The following is a 12,954-nucleotide window of genomic DNA, read 5'->3' as shown; positions in this document are numbered from 1 at the left end:
TCCGTGCCCGGGCCTGCCCTCCACCACCCCGCTGGGGACGACCCCCACTTCAGCCGGGCCCACGCAGCTGCCACTGGACAACCCCCAGCTACCGCTGGACTCTCCTTTCCCCACCAACAAATAATTCAATTCACGTGCTGGGGAAGCAACACCCCAGATGCCAGTCTCTATAAGCCTACTACTCCCAGGAATGTTCACATTATTTTTTTAACTGGTTTTAGACAGAGAAAGGGGGAGAAAGAGAAAGAAACATCAATGTGAGCAAGAAACACCCACTGGTTGCCTCCTGCACATGCCCTGACAGGGAATCGAACCCGCCACCCTTTGGCGCACGGAACAACACTCCAACCAACTGAGCCACGCTGGCCAGGGCAGGAGTGTCCACTTTAAGTAAGCCACATGCAAACGTCCTGAGGCCAGGTAGCTGGGCAGTGGTGGGGGAGGTACTGTCCTGGAACGAGAGCCTGAGCTCTGGCCGAGCCAGAGGCCAGGGGACAGCAAAGCCTCTGCAGGAGGACCCAGACCAACAAGGTGTGAAAGGGGAAGGGACAGGTGTCCCCCATCCCTTGGGGCCAGCTCTGGGCCTTTCTTCCTTCAGTGCCCGTGGGCTCAGGCTGAACCTGGTTTCAGCAAAGTCACTCCTGGTAGTCTCCCCTCCCACCCTGCCTGACCCCAGGAAGGGAGGGCTCGGGATGACTCCCGCTGCCACGTCTGTCACTCCACTCGACACCTGCGTAAGGCTTTGACAGCGGAGCTTTGACAGCGGAGGCCCCGAATCCCCCCAAGTGCTCGTGTCCCAGTTGCAGCAAGAAGAGCTATCAGCCAAGTGACAGTTCCCTCTGTGGGTCACATCCGCGCCTCCCGCCTCACTCCGTGCCTCCTCGTGCCGAGACTTCACGGGAAGGAAACATCCAACAAGAACTCAACGTGTCCTGACCAGCCAACTGCGTGATGAACGGGAACCCCAGCGGCCACTCTGATCTACGGAATTAAACTGCACTATTTAAAAGGGAGCACTGTTTTGGGAGCACTGGGAGTCATTTTAGCTATACCTTGTTTTGCTTCTGCTGTTAGTAAAATGAAATAACGCGATTATCCAGAGTCCCCACCAGAACATCAACGGGGGCTGGGGGAAGAGGCGCACGCAAACCTTCCCTTTTCTGGGAAGCACTGGCCCGTAAAGCACTCCCCGCACCTGTCACCCCAGGTCAGCAGGAGCTGTTCCAGGCTCAGGACCGCACTGTCCACCTGTCACACGAAGACATCCCTCCTCACACTAACATCAGAACAGAAGAGGCAAGCGACACCAGGGTCACTCAAGACTAAGATGGGTCACGCTTTCCGAACCACGGCTTCCTCACCCAGAAAAAAATAAGGCAGGGGCTGTCCCTACACTGGGACTCCAAGGGGATCCATTCCATGAACCCCAAACACCACACTTCTCACAGCCCCTGAAACTGGCCCAGCACCCACCTCAAACTTCTCAGACACACTCACAGCAGGTTTAAATCACCAAAGTACCACGCGGAGACCGTCCTTGCTGAGGGCAGGACGAGTGCTGAGCCCGGCAGGGCTCTGCGAGGACAGCCTTCCGACAGGCAAGCAGCCTCCTGCCGTTTGACATCATGCACCAGGGCCACAGACTGCCTTCTGTAAACGACACTAACGCTCAGCACACTTTCCACTGAAAGGTCAAAGCACACATAACCATCAATAAACACCCCTGCAAGCTCGGAAACACACACAGCGAGCTCAGGTAACTTCCGGCACGCGGCCTTCCTCCCCTGGCACGCAGCCCGCCACCACCCACAGCAATGGTCCTGGCTGCCCGGCCCTGCCAGCGCCCCATCGAAACAGACACCCGCCAAGCTCTGCCCCCAGGACCAGCTCACCTGCAGTGACAGGAGGCCTCTCCTTCCTAACTGGCTGGAACTCTTTCTCAGGGTGACCTGTGGCTCTTTCCAGCAAGCACGAGGGGACACGGGAGGTGCTGTTTCTGCTACTCCTGCCACCGCGGCAGCTGCTACACCAGCACGTTACTACACAGCAAGGGAGGAGCTCTCCAGAAGCTCAGCGCTCAGTCCACACAGGCGAGGCGCAGCGGACGGAACAGAGAGCAGGGCGCTGCAAGTGTCAAGTCTCTGCCAAGGGTCCCAGAACGAAGCAGCAGGGCACATCAGGCTGTGGGGGTCTTGCACTGTCACACCCGAAGAACCCAAAAGGACGGCGAGATGACAGGGAACCGAGAGTGGAGGACACACAGGCTGTCCGTCTGTACCTCCAAAGACCCACTGACCGGAAAGCACGTGCCCACCACCGATGTCACTGGACGGTAACAACCTAAGGAACCAAGGTCTCTTCGGAGACCACACTACTCAACAACACGGTGGCAACAAGAAGAGCTGAAATACTACTGCAGCCTTGGAACAGTGTGTGCCCAGGAGCCCCGAAGGTACCCCGGGACCTCTGTCATCCTGGTGTTAGCAGGGAAGCAAAAACTCTCCATGCACACCTGCCCAGCCTCAAGGAGGGAGCATCACCTGCCTGACCCACCATTAGGAGACACCATCGCAGCCCCAGACACTAAAGGAGCAGGAAAGTTCAGTGAGAACACAGGCCGTATGCCTAACCCCAGAAACAGGAGAAGAAACAGCCAAGTGTGGGAAAACCATGAACCCAGGCTATATCTTCACACCCCGTATGACCCAGTCAGGTGTCCCAGGGAGCCCCTGCTGCTGCTGTCCTCCACAGAGTAGACACCAAGGAAGGACACACACGGCCAGCAGAGGAACTGTGGGCATCAGCACAGAAACTTTGCAACGCAAAGACCTGAGCTGAGACCGACCACTGCACAAAATAACAGATCCCAGCTGCCACATCACGCTGGGTGTGCAAGAACTCACTCACTCACACACACACACACACACTGGACAACTCTCCCGCACCTGAGCAGAGGTGCACCTTAGTTTGCTGCAGGCCCGTGCAAAACCCATGACCTTAAACCCTCCAGTCCTACAACTTCCTAGACTCCCAGCTGGGGTAGCAGAGACCCGCCCCCAAGTGCTCACTCACCTGGGGGCAGCTGGAAGTTCTGGATGTTCGTCGGGTTCTGGGGTGGCTGTGGCAGGCGGGGGGCCAGGACCGTGGGCGTCAGTGTGGCCCGGATACTGCTGGTGGTGGCCGAAGGCGTCCTGGGCAGACTCTGGGTGACTGCGCTGGCCGAGCCCTTAGGCAGCCCGGTGGGGGTGCCGGGGGCGGGCGGCGGGACGCCAGTGGCGGTGGGCAGCGCCCCTTGCATAGTTGGCCCGAGGATCATGCCGGCCCCCGCGCCGGCCGGGCAGCTGGCCGCCAGGGTCTGTGGCGGCGGGGGCGCCGGCTGCACCGCGGTCTTGGGCGAGTCGGCCTTGGCCACCTGCGCGGGCGCGGCGGCAGGCCCGGGCTGACTGTTGGCGGCCGGCGCGGGGGCGGGCGCGGGGGCGGGCGCGGGGGCGGGCGCGGGGGCGGGCGCGGGGCCCGGGGCAGGCGCGGGGGCGGGGACCGGGGCCGGGACCGGAGCCGGGGCCGAGGCGGGCGCGGGGACAGGGGCGGGTGAGGGCGCAGCGCTGGCCCCGTTCTGCGCGGCCGCCGGGGGTCCCGCTGGGTGGCCGGCCGGCCGGGCCAGGCTGGCGGCGGCGGCGGCGGCGGCGGCGGCGGGCGGCGGGGCGGCGGCGGGCGCGGGGGGCAACGGGGGAGCGGGGGGAACGGTGGGTGCGGCGGGGGGCGCGGGGGGCGAGGGGGCGCGGGGCGCGGGCGCGGTGGGGGCGCCGCGGAAGGGCGGCGTCTGGATGACAGTGGCGGCGGCGGGCTTGGGCGGCGGCGCGGGCGGGGGCCCGTTGTGCAGCAGGCTGACAGCAGGTGCGGCGGCGGCGGCGCGGAGCGAGTTCCCCAGCGCGGCGCTCCCATTCAAAGTTTGCGCGGCGCCGGGGCCGCCGGGCGGGCCGTTGCGGGCGGCGGGCGCGGCGGCGGGCGCGGCCCCCGGCCCCGCGCAGGCCCCGGCCCCGGGCCCCGGCGGCGCTCCGGCCTCGAGTGCGCTCAGCTTGGCGGCGGGCCCTGCGGGGACAAGCGGCGGCGCGGTGAAGACACGGGCCCGGCGGCTTCCGCCCGCCCCAGGCCGCGCCGCGCTCTACCTGCGGGGGGCGGCTCCGGCGCCGCGGCGGGCGCGCCCTCGGCCGCTCCGGCTCCGGCGTGGTTCCCGAGCGCGGCGGCGGGCGCGCGGGGCGCGAGGTGGTGGTGGTGGGCCGCGCTGGCCGCCAGCTGCGACTCGAGCGAGCCCACCAGGTCGCTCACCACTTTCTCGTCCACCTCGCTGTTGAAGAAGACCTCGTCCAGCAGATCCGAGCCCGCCGCCATCTTTCCTCCTCGGCCCGCCGCCGCCGCCGCTCGGCCGGCGCTGGGCGGGGAGGCGGCTCCGCGCGGGTTGGCGGGCGGGCAGGCGGGCAGCCGGCGGGGGCGGGCGGGGGGCGGCGCGCGCCGGGCGGGGCGGGGGCGGCGGCCGGGCGGGAGGCGCGGGCGGCCGGCGCGGGGGGGAGGGCCGCGGCGGTGCACTGCGCAGGCGCGGCGGCGCGCCCGCCCCCGCCCGCCGCCCGGCGCCTCCCTATTGGCCGTGGCGCCCCCCGCCCGGCCTCCCGGCGCCTCGCGATTGGCCGTGGCTCGTGCTTAAAAGGCGCGGCCAATGGCTGCGAGCGGCAGAGGCCGGGGCGCGGGCGGGCTGCGAGGCACGGCGGGAGGGTAGGGCGGTGGGCGCCCGGGGGCCGCGGGGTGTCGGGGTGTCGGGGTGCGGGCCGCCGGGCGGTCTGGGGCGGGCGGCGTGCGGGCCCGCGGCCGGGGCCGGGTGGGGGCGGTGTCGGGGCCCGCTCTTTGTCTGCCCTCGCTCCAAAATGGCTGCGGCCGCAGAGGAGGGGAGCAGACGGGGCGCCGGGCGGACGAGGGAGCGGGGACTCGGTGCTCCACGGCCCGGAAGCCCTTCGCCCCGCCGCCCGTCGGGACCGACCATGCGCCGGGGAAGCACGCGGGCCGGGACAGGACCGGCCAGCTCGGTGCCCTTGCTCCAGGCTGGGGGGCGGGGGACCGGGGCCTGCGCCCCGGGCGGGGCCAGCTCGGGCCTGCCCTTCGGCCCCGCGGGGTGTCCGCGACCCGGCCCGCGCAGCACGTCTGCGGGGCGCGGCGGGAGGCCGGTGCCCCCGAGCCAAGCCCGCCCGAGGCCCCCCCGGGGTGGCCGTCCTGTCCCCCGGCCGCTGGTCCCCAGACGCGTGTGTGATAGGTCACGAGGGAGCCGACCGCGTCGCGGGGACCGGCGCTCCCTGGGGAGCGGACCGTCTGGAGGCCCTTTCCCCTGTTTCCTGTAAGTCATCTGACATCGCGTTTACGAGCACGCTATAAAATATTTCGGACACATTTCTCTTTCTGCGTTTTTTGGGGGGACTAGGGGGCGTATTTGTTTTTCACCAAAAGATGGTGTGCCAGGACCTTTCCAGTGGTTTTCATCTCCCGTTTTGGGGGAGAGGCGGTGGGAGACGGGACGGGCTCCTGCCGCGGGACGTGGCCACAGGGAGGGTGGGGACAGTGGACGCTCCCGCCACCCGCTCTGAGATGAGAGGCCCGGGTTGCACGAACCGTTGCGGAGGCCGGAGCCCGGGAAAGGTGCCTCCCAGGGCAGAGTGTCAGGGGCGAGTCTTACAGACTTGTAATCTGGGACCGGAACTTTGCACCCGACCTTGGGGGCCCAGAAGGCAGAAGAGGGAAGAAACCACCTGGGAGAGTGGGGGAGCCCTGGGGTGGGGACTGCCCCTGGCCGCCTTGAGCACAGCGAGGGCCCGTAGTCTGGCTTTCAAACGAGAGCAGAAATACGGAATTGTGTGTAAGATGTTAAATGTTGACAAGTCACTAGAAAACGTCCAAGTGAGCCGAACAGAAGCGTCATCAGGATTTCAGCCCCGTGGGCGACACCTCTGGTGGGAAACGGGGTCAGAGCGCTCAGAGGAGTCGGGATGCAAAGGCAAAGCAGCTACCAGACCTCCAGGAAGTGAAACCCAGACTCAGCCCCTAGCAGGGCCCATGTGACTGCGGGGGAGGGGCCCACTGCCAGGCCACTCCTGCTGTGTCACTGAGATCTTGAGTAGAGAAAGGTCCACCGTGCCATCCCAGGCTGCTCCTGTCCCCTCCTCCCCCGCCCCCCCAGCGGCGGCCACTCAAGTTCCCCCGAAGGCCCTCCAGTACCCTCCTCCAACCCAGTGTTGTGCCCGGCCTCTGCAGGCTGGACTCTGTGTGTCCTTGGGTGCCTGCCAAGGCCCCTCCTTCTGCAGCAGGCCTCTTCCCGCATTGGTGCTGACATCAACCCCCAGAGTCCTCCGGGGCACCCTCCAGTCCAGCAGGAAGTGTGGGAGGTGAAGAGTGTGCCCTGCCCCCACCATCCCAGCCCCAGGAAAAGGTGCCAGCCAAAACAATTTAGGCAGCTCTACCCGAGCTCCTCTGGGCTCTGCCCACCTGGAGAGGGAACGACGCGGTGCAGAAGCACTTGGCTCCTCCCCTCCCTCTAATGGTGGGGGGAGGGGTAGACCTGCCAGCCAGTCAGCCTTGGTCACCCTGGGGACTTGGGGCATTTTGTTTGACTATGCCTGGGTGGTTTTATTTGTTGCCACAAGCAGTTATGGTTTCCGTAGCTTGAAAGTACCATCGCACTGAACATAGAAAGGGAATGAAAACGAGTGTGAATATAAACAGGTTCAAACATGGAAAAAACTGTGCCGTGGGAAGGGGGAACCCAAAACAGTACACCCACAGTGCAGGTGGAAGAGGCCATGAGCCTCCCAGCTGACAGCCGTGTGGGCCGTTGAAGTGTGTTAAGTTTACTGAAAAAGCACGAGACATACTCAAATGTAAAAAACAAACAACCAAGTCAATCATTTCAGCCCGTCTCTGGCTGTGTGAAAAGTAGGCAGTGTTTGTTATATTACGTGTGCTTTTGTTGTCTGCCTGAAATACTACATGAAACAGCAGCTGGGGGCTGGGTTCACAGAGTCCTATTCACCTGGGTGACTCCCCACCCCAGCCAGCAGTGCTTGGTCAAGCATAGATCCACACCCCAGGGACAAGCTCATAAATACGTAACTAATCTGTAAACACCCACGTATTCATTTCTTAGAGCCCTCGGAACATAATCACAGACCTGGGGATTTAACAGATATTTATTTTGGTCATATGGCTTCTCTCTGTCCTCTCATCTCATGAGGACACCAGTCACTGGGTTTAGGGTCCACCCTCCATCCAAAATTACTTCATCTCAAGCTTTTTAACTAATTACATATGCAAAGACCCTATTTCCAAATGATGTCGCCTGTGAAGTTCTGAGTGGACATGAAGTGGGGTGACACTATTGGACCTGACACACTAGATGACTGGCCCACTTGTGGAGAGACCTCATAAATCAGAGAGCAGAGGCATTCCTTGGCCTGACCGGCCTCTCCGCCTCAGTACCTGGCTACGAGGCTGCAGTACAGTAGCCTGTGATGCAGGGTGTCTGCAGTGGAGTCCACTGGTCAAGAGAGTCCCTCTCTGTTCTGCCTTGCTAAGAAAGTGGCAATGCTCAGATCTGCTAAGGTGGCCACCGTTAACAGCCAGACTGAAGCCCTGAAGCTCAGGAAGGTCAAGGCAATGGCCCAAGGTCTCTCTTTTGGAGGACACAAACCCAGGAGTTGGACTTAAAGCTGCCAGACTGGTGCTGCAATGGCTGACCGGCCCCTCCATCCACACAGCCTCTGAGACAGCAGCACCCCACTGGTTAGGCGTCCGCTCCTAAATTACAGTCAGAATCAGGCCGGCTGCTCTCGGAGACTGACCCAGATCTAGATGGGGGCTGGCTGCCTGGAACTCTCGAATGACTCACTCACAACAGCCTCTTGGCTGACTCCCACGAGGGCCTGACCATGGCTATTGTATATGGGTTTGACTTGTTCAGCCCAGAAAGAAACTTTCAAGCTCAAGTGGGAACTTCCCTCTCCTGATATCACTCGGACAGGCCAGCTTTCTCCTGATGTCTCCCTGACCCCCCAAGTGCAAGCCAGGGACAGTCTTGCTATCAGGTGAGTTCTCTCATGGCCTGGTGGCATCCTGAGCCCCCCTTACCTGGACAGGGGTGACACTGCCAGGCTCCACTTTGTAAGCATCATGCCCATCGTGTGGTTGCCGAGAACTGCTTGTTGCTGTGCTTAACGCCTGATGTAAGTTGCTCCTTACTCAGCTCCAATGCTCAGGTTATAAAGCCCGAGCTCCAATCCTGAAAACTTTTAGCTTCCCTGCAGGTACCCTGGGCAATGCGACAGCCATCGCTGGTCATGGGCACCGTCCTCGTAGTGGGCACCAATTGTTCAGACAGGCTACCTAAATCTAAAATAGTAGGCACTACATGGACAACAAAGTTGAGGACAGGACGGGGAGGGAAGGGAAGGGGGGAATCAGTGGGGGGAAAAAGAGAAACATCTGTAACAAAAATAAATTAATTTAAAAAATCAAAATAAATAAATAGTAAGCACTGACCAATTAGTGGCAGTTCAGATGTAAAAGATTAAACATTTAAAATGTAAATGGAAAAATATCCTCGGGTGAGGATTGTAAAAAATCAGTCAATAAATAAAATGACACCATTTACAGGAGCCTCAAAAAACCAAATGCTTTGGTATAAAACTAACCAAAAACAAGTACAAGACCTATAGACATAAAATTGTAAACCATGATTGAGGAATTGCAGAAAAATAAATACATGGAGGGATATACCAAGTTCGAGAATCAGAAAACTTGCCCAGCTAGTGTGGCTCAGTGGTTGAGCGTTGACCCATGTACCAGAAGGTCGCTGGTTCAATTCCCAGTCAGGGCCCATGCCCAGGTTGTGGGCCTGATTCCCAATGGAGGGCATGCAGGAGGCGGCCAACTGATATTCTTTCTCATCAGTGTTTCTGTCTCTCCCTCACCCTTTCTCTCTCTCCAAAATCAATAACGAAAAACAATTTTTTAAATGTAAAGTTCATTGGACGGGCCTAGCACAGAGTGGAATGACAGAGGAAAAATCCGTGAACTGGAAGATGTATCAGAAGAATTTACTTCGTCTGAAAAAGTGGGGACTGCATCAAAAGAGCTGGAGGGCTCTCTGGGACAATCTGAAAATATCTACATATGTGCAATTAAGATGAAAAGACAGAAGGGGAAGAATGGGGCAGGAAAGAGTATTCAAAGAAACAATGGCTAGGGCCCGGTCAAGGTGGCTCGGTTGGTTAGAGCATTGTCCCGATATGCCAAGGTTATGATCCTGGTCAGCGCACATACAAGAGTCAACCAATGAATGCATGAATAAGTGGAACAATAAATTGATGTGTATGTGTGTGTGTCTCTCCCCCTCTTTCTAAAATCAATCAATAAAAATATAAATTGAAAAAAAAAAAAGCGCCCAGCTGGTGTGGGCATCATCCCGTGTTTGGGCATCATCCCGTGTACCAAGAGGTCGCCGGTTCGATTCCCATTCCTGGTCAGGGCACAGGCCTGAGCTCGATCCCCAGTAGGGGGTGTGCAGGAGGCACCCTATCCATGTTGATGCTTCTCTCTCCCCCTCTCCCTTCCTCTCTTCTCTAAAAAATAAGTAAGTAGCCCAGCCAGTGTGGCTCAGTGGCTGAGCATCGTCCTGTGTTTCTCTCTCTCCGTCTTCCTTCCTTTCTCCCTAAAATCAATAAAGAAAAAAAATTTTTAAATAATAATATCAAAAAATAAGTTACAACCCTGGCCGGTTTGGTTCGGCTCAGCGGTTAGAGCGTCAGCCTGCGGTCCACAGAGACCCGGGTTCGGTTCCCGCTAAGGGCATGTACCTTGGCTGCAGTTTGTCCCCGGCCCTGGTTGGGTCGTGTGGGTGGCGGCCACTCGATGTGTCCCTTTCACATCGATGTTTCTGTCTCTTCCTCTCTCTCCTTCCCGCTCTATCTGAGTAAAAAATGGAAAAATGTCCTCGGGTGAGGATAAAAAAATAAAAATAAAGAAAATAATAAGTTACAAATATGTATACACACAGAGAGAGAGAGAGCACGCGAGCGAGCGAGCATGAGCGCCCTGGCTGGTTTGGCTCAGCATAGAGTGTCGGCCCATGGACAGAAGCAGGTTCAATTCTGGTCAAGGGCACGTACCTGAGTTGCAGGTTCCATCACTGACCTCTGATCAGAATGCATGCTGGAGGTAACCAATTGAGGTGTTTCTCTCACATCAATATTTTTCTTTCTCTTTCTCTAACCCCCCCTTCCACCCTCTCTAATATCAATGGGAAAAAAGAAATAATGACTGGAATTTTTCTATAATGGGTGGAAGACATATTTACATACCTAAGAGGTTCCAGATCTTCAACTCAAAGAGTTAAGATAAACTCAAAGAGTCCAGCCAGTGTGGCTCAGTGGTTGAGTGTTCATCCACGCACCAAGAGGTCACCGGTTCGATTCCAGGTCAGGGCACATGCCCAGGTTGTGGGCCCGATCCCCAGTAGGGGGGCATGCAGGAGGCGGCCAATTGATGTTCTCTCTCATCGATGTTTCTATCTCTCTCTCCCTCTCCCTTCCTCTTTCTTTAAAATCAATAAAGGGGAAAAAAAGATAAACTCAAAGCAAACCTGCATAGGCACATCAAAGTCAGATTGTGGAAACCAAATGTAGAGAGAAAAATCTTGCCCTGGTCAGGTAGCTCAGTTGGAGTGTTGTCCTGATATGCCAGGGTTGAGGGTTCGATCCCCAGGCAGGGTGAGTACGGGAATCAACCCTTGGGTGTGTGGATGGTGGAGCAGCCAGCTGAGCCCCTGCGGGGAACAAGAAACCACTGAGCCGCTCATCAGAAACTGGAGGCTGGAATGGTGGGACCGCGCCTTCCAAGTGTGGAAAGAAAAACTGTCGACCGTCTGGGGAATGCCAAACTCTCTCTCGAGAAAGACAGGGTCAATAAAGACATTTTAACATAAAAGGAAATAGAGAATTCATCACCCACAAACCTGTGTTTCAAGAAGGCGCTGGTGCGGGGCAGATGGAGAGGGCTGACCGCCATCGGAGGCCCAGGGTCACCATTCAAAGGGGTTCAGCTGTTGGAAAAGTAGAGGTGGGAGGGATAATGGACCTGGAGGGCTGTTAACTAGGTCAGGTTGACTTAGAGAGATAATAACAAGTGGAGGGCAATTAACGAACAATTGGAAGCTGGGAGGAGAGCCCCAAGTCTCATTAACAGCTTCAAAGGGGCCCTGGGCTCTGGGGGAGAGCACAACCACCCAAGTTCAAACCCCAATGCCAGAGCCACACTGGCTGAACCTCAAAGGCAGTTATGCCACATCAGGGCCCTGGTTCTGAGCCTGGGACCCCAGTGGGTGGGGTCTGAAGCTTTGCATGCAGAATTTGACTCCTTGATGCCTCTGAACCTTCTGAGCCTGCAGATGGGGCCCACCCCTCCCCATCAACAGCCGCCCATGCCCCTTAGGGAGACCTTGCGGTAAGCTCTCCCTTAAGAGACAACAGGTGCCTCTCTAGAGCTGTCCCCACACCCTGTCCAGGCCACCAGGCCTGTAACCAGAGTTAAGTAACTACATAGCTGGGCCAATGCTGGAAGAGAGGAGCTATACTCCCCAGAGGAGCTACGAGGCTCAGCCAACATATTTAGGCACAGGACTTCACTCTTGGGGCTGCGGCTGGGCCAGGCCAGCGCTCCGGTACCATCAGGCAGGTGCAAACACAAGTGCCCAGCCTTGGAGTTCAGCATCCTCTGGGTTCCTACAGCAACTCCATAGGACGCATCCTGCATCCTTGCGTGGGGTTGAGAGAGGACAGAATGCAAGGAGGCCTCTCAACTCACTGCCTCCCCACCAGTGCCCAGCTGCAACCTCGGACCATCTGTCTCTGGGGCAGACATCACTACCGGTCTCCATCCTCCAGCTGAGTGCTTCGAGGCAGGGTGTCCAGGTCACCAGCTGCAGACTGCACCCCAGTCCCAGCCCTGCCAGACACTGGCTGTGTGGCCCTGGCTGAGCACCTGACCTAGGCCGGTTTCCTCACCTCTGGAATGCAGCATCTACCTCCCAGGACTGGAAAGGGGTTCAGCATGGGCTGCAGTGGGCTGGCACAGAGCAGGGCTCAGTGTACAATGGCCATCGTGGCCACTTAGCAAGAGCATGAAGAATTGGCTCCAGCTGGACTGGTGTGGTTCAGTGGTTGAGCATCGACCCATGTACCAAGAGATCACCAGTTCGATTCTTGGTCAGGGCACGTGCCCAGGTTGTGGGCCAAATCCCCAGTGGGGGGCGTGCAGGTGGCCAATTGATGTTCTCTCTCATTGATGTTTCCATCTCTCTCTCCCTCTCCCTTCCTCTCTCTCTAAAATAAATCAAGAAAAAAAATTTTTTTTAAAGAACTGGTTCCAAGCATAACATACACGTGCATAAAAGTACTCAGGTCATGAGTGTTCGGCTTGAAGGATTTTCACAAATGGCATGTGCATGCCAGAAGAACCAGCACCCATGACCAGCCTGAAAGCCCACCCACCTCGGGACCCCTCCCAGCCATTGGGCCTGGGTGACCACCCTCCGGACCTCTGACAGCCTGCCTGTGTTGGCCTGCCTGGGACTCGACACACAGGGGTCAGGCCCTTCGTTCTCCGTGTGTCTCTTTCTCCACCCTTTGCGCTGTGAAGTCCACTCATATTGCTCCAGAACCTTCCATCAGGGCAGGCACCACCATGAACCATCTGAATGGCCATTCTATCTTCAGAACTATCTTTTATTGATAAATAATAATGACTCCGCCCAGCCAGTGTGGTTCAGTGGTTGAGCATCGACCCACGCACCAAGAAGTCGCTGCTTCAATTCCCGGTCAGGGCACATGCCCAGGTTGTGGGCCTGATCCCCAGTAGGGGGCGTGC

General features: G+C 58.5%; 1 protein-coding gene across 1 annotated transcript in view; it reads right to left on the bottom strand.

The window, feature by feature from the left end:
• Nucleotides 1–4,389, bottom strand: part of TAF4 (TATA-box binding protein associated factor 4) — a 53,119-nt gene extending 48,730 nt beyond the window's left edge. The window contains 3 exon segments of the mRNA XM_036245433.1: nucleotides 3,073–3,439; nucleotides 3,539–4,054; nucleotides 4,057–4,389. Coding sequence (XP_036101326.1) covers nucleotides 3,073–3,439; nucleotides 3,539–4,054; nucleotides 4,057–4,389 — 1,216 coding nt within the window.
• Nucleotides 4,390–12,954: the final 8,565 nt, after the last annotated feature.

This window comes from Molossus molossus, unplaced genomic scaffold, assembly GCF_014108415.1.
Source record: "Molossus molossus isolate mMolMol1 unplaced genomic scaffold, mMolMol1.p scaffold_m16_p_6, whole genome shotgun sequence".
NCBI classification, from domain to species: Eukaryota; Metazoa; Chordata; class Mammalia; order Chiroptera; family Molossidae; genus Molossus; species Molossus molossus.
Note: the sequence above shows the minus strand (reverse complement) of the source record. Positions and strands in the feature narration are given on the sequence as shown.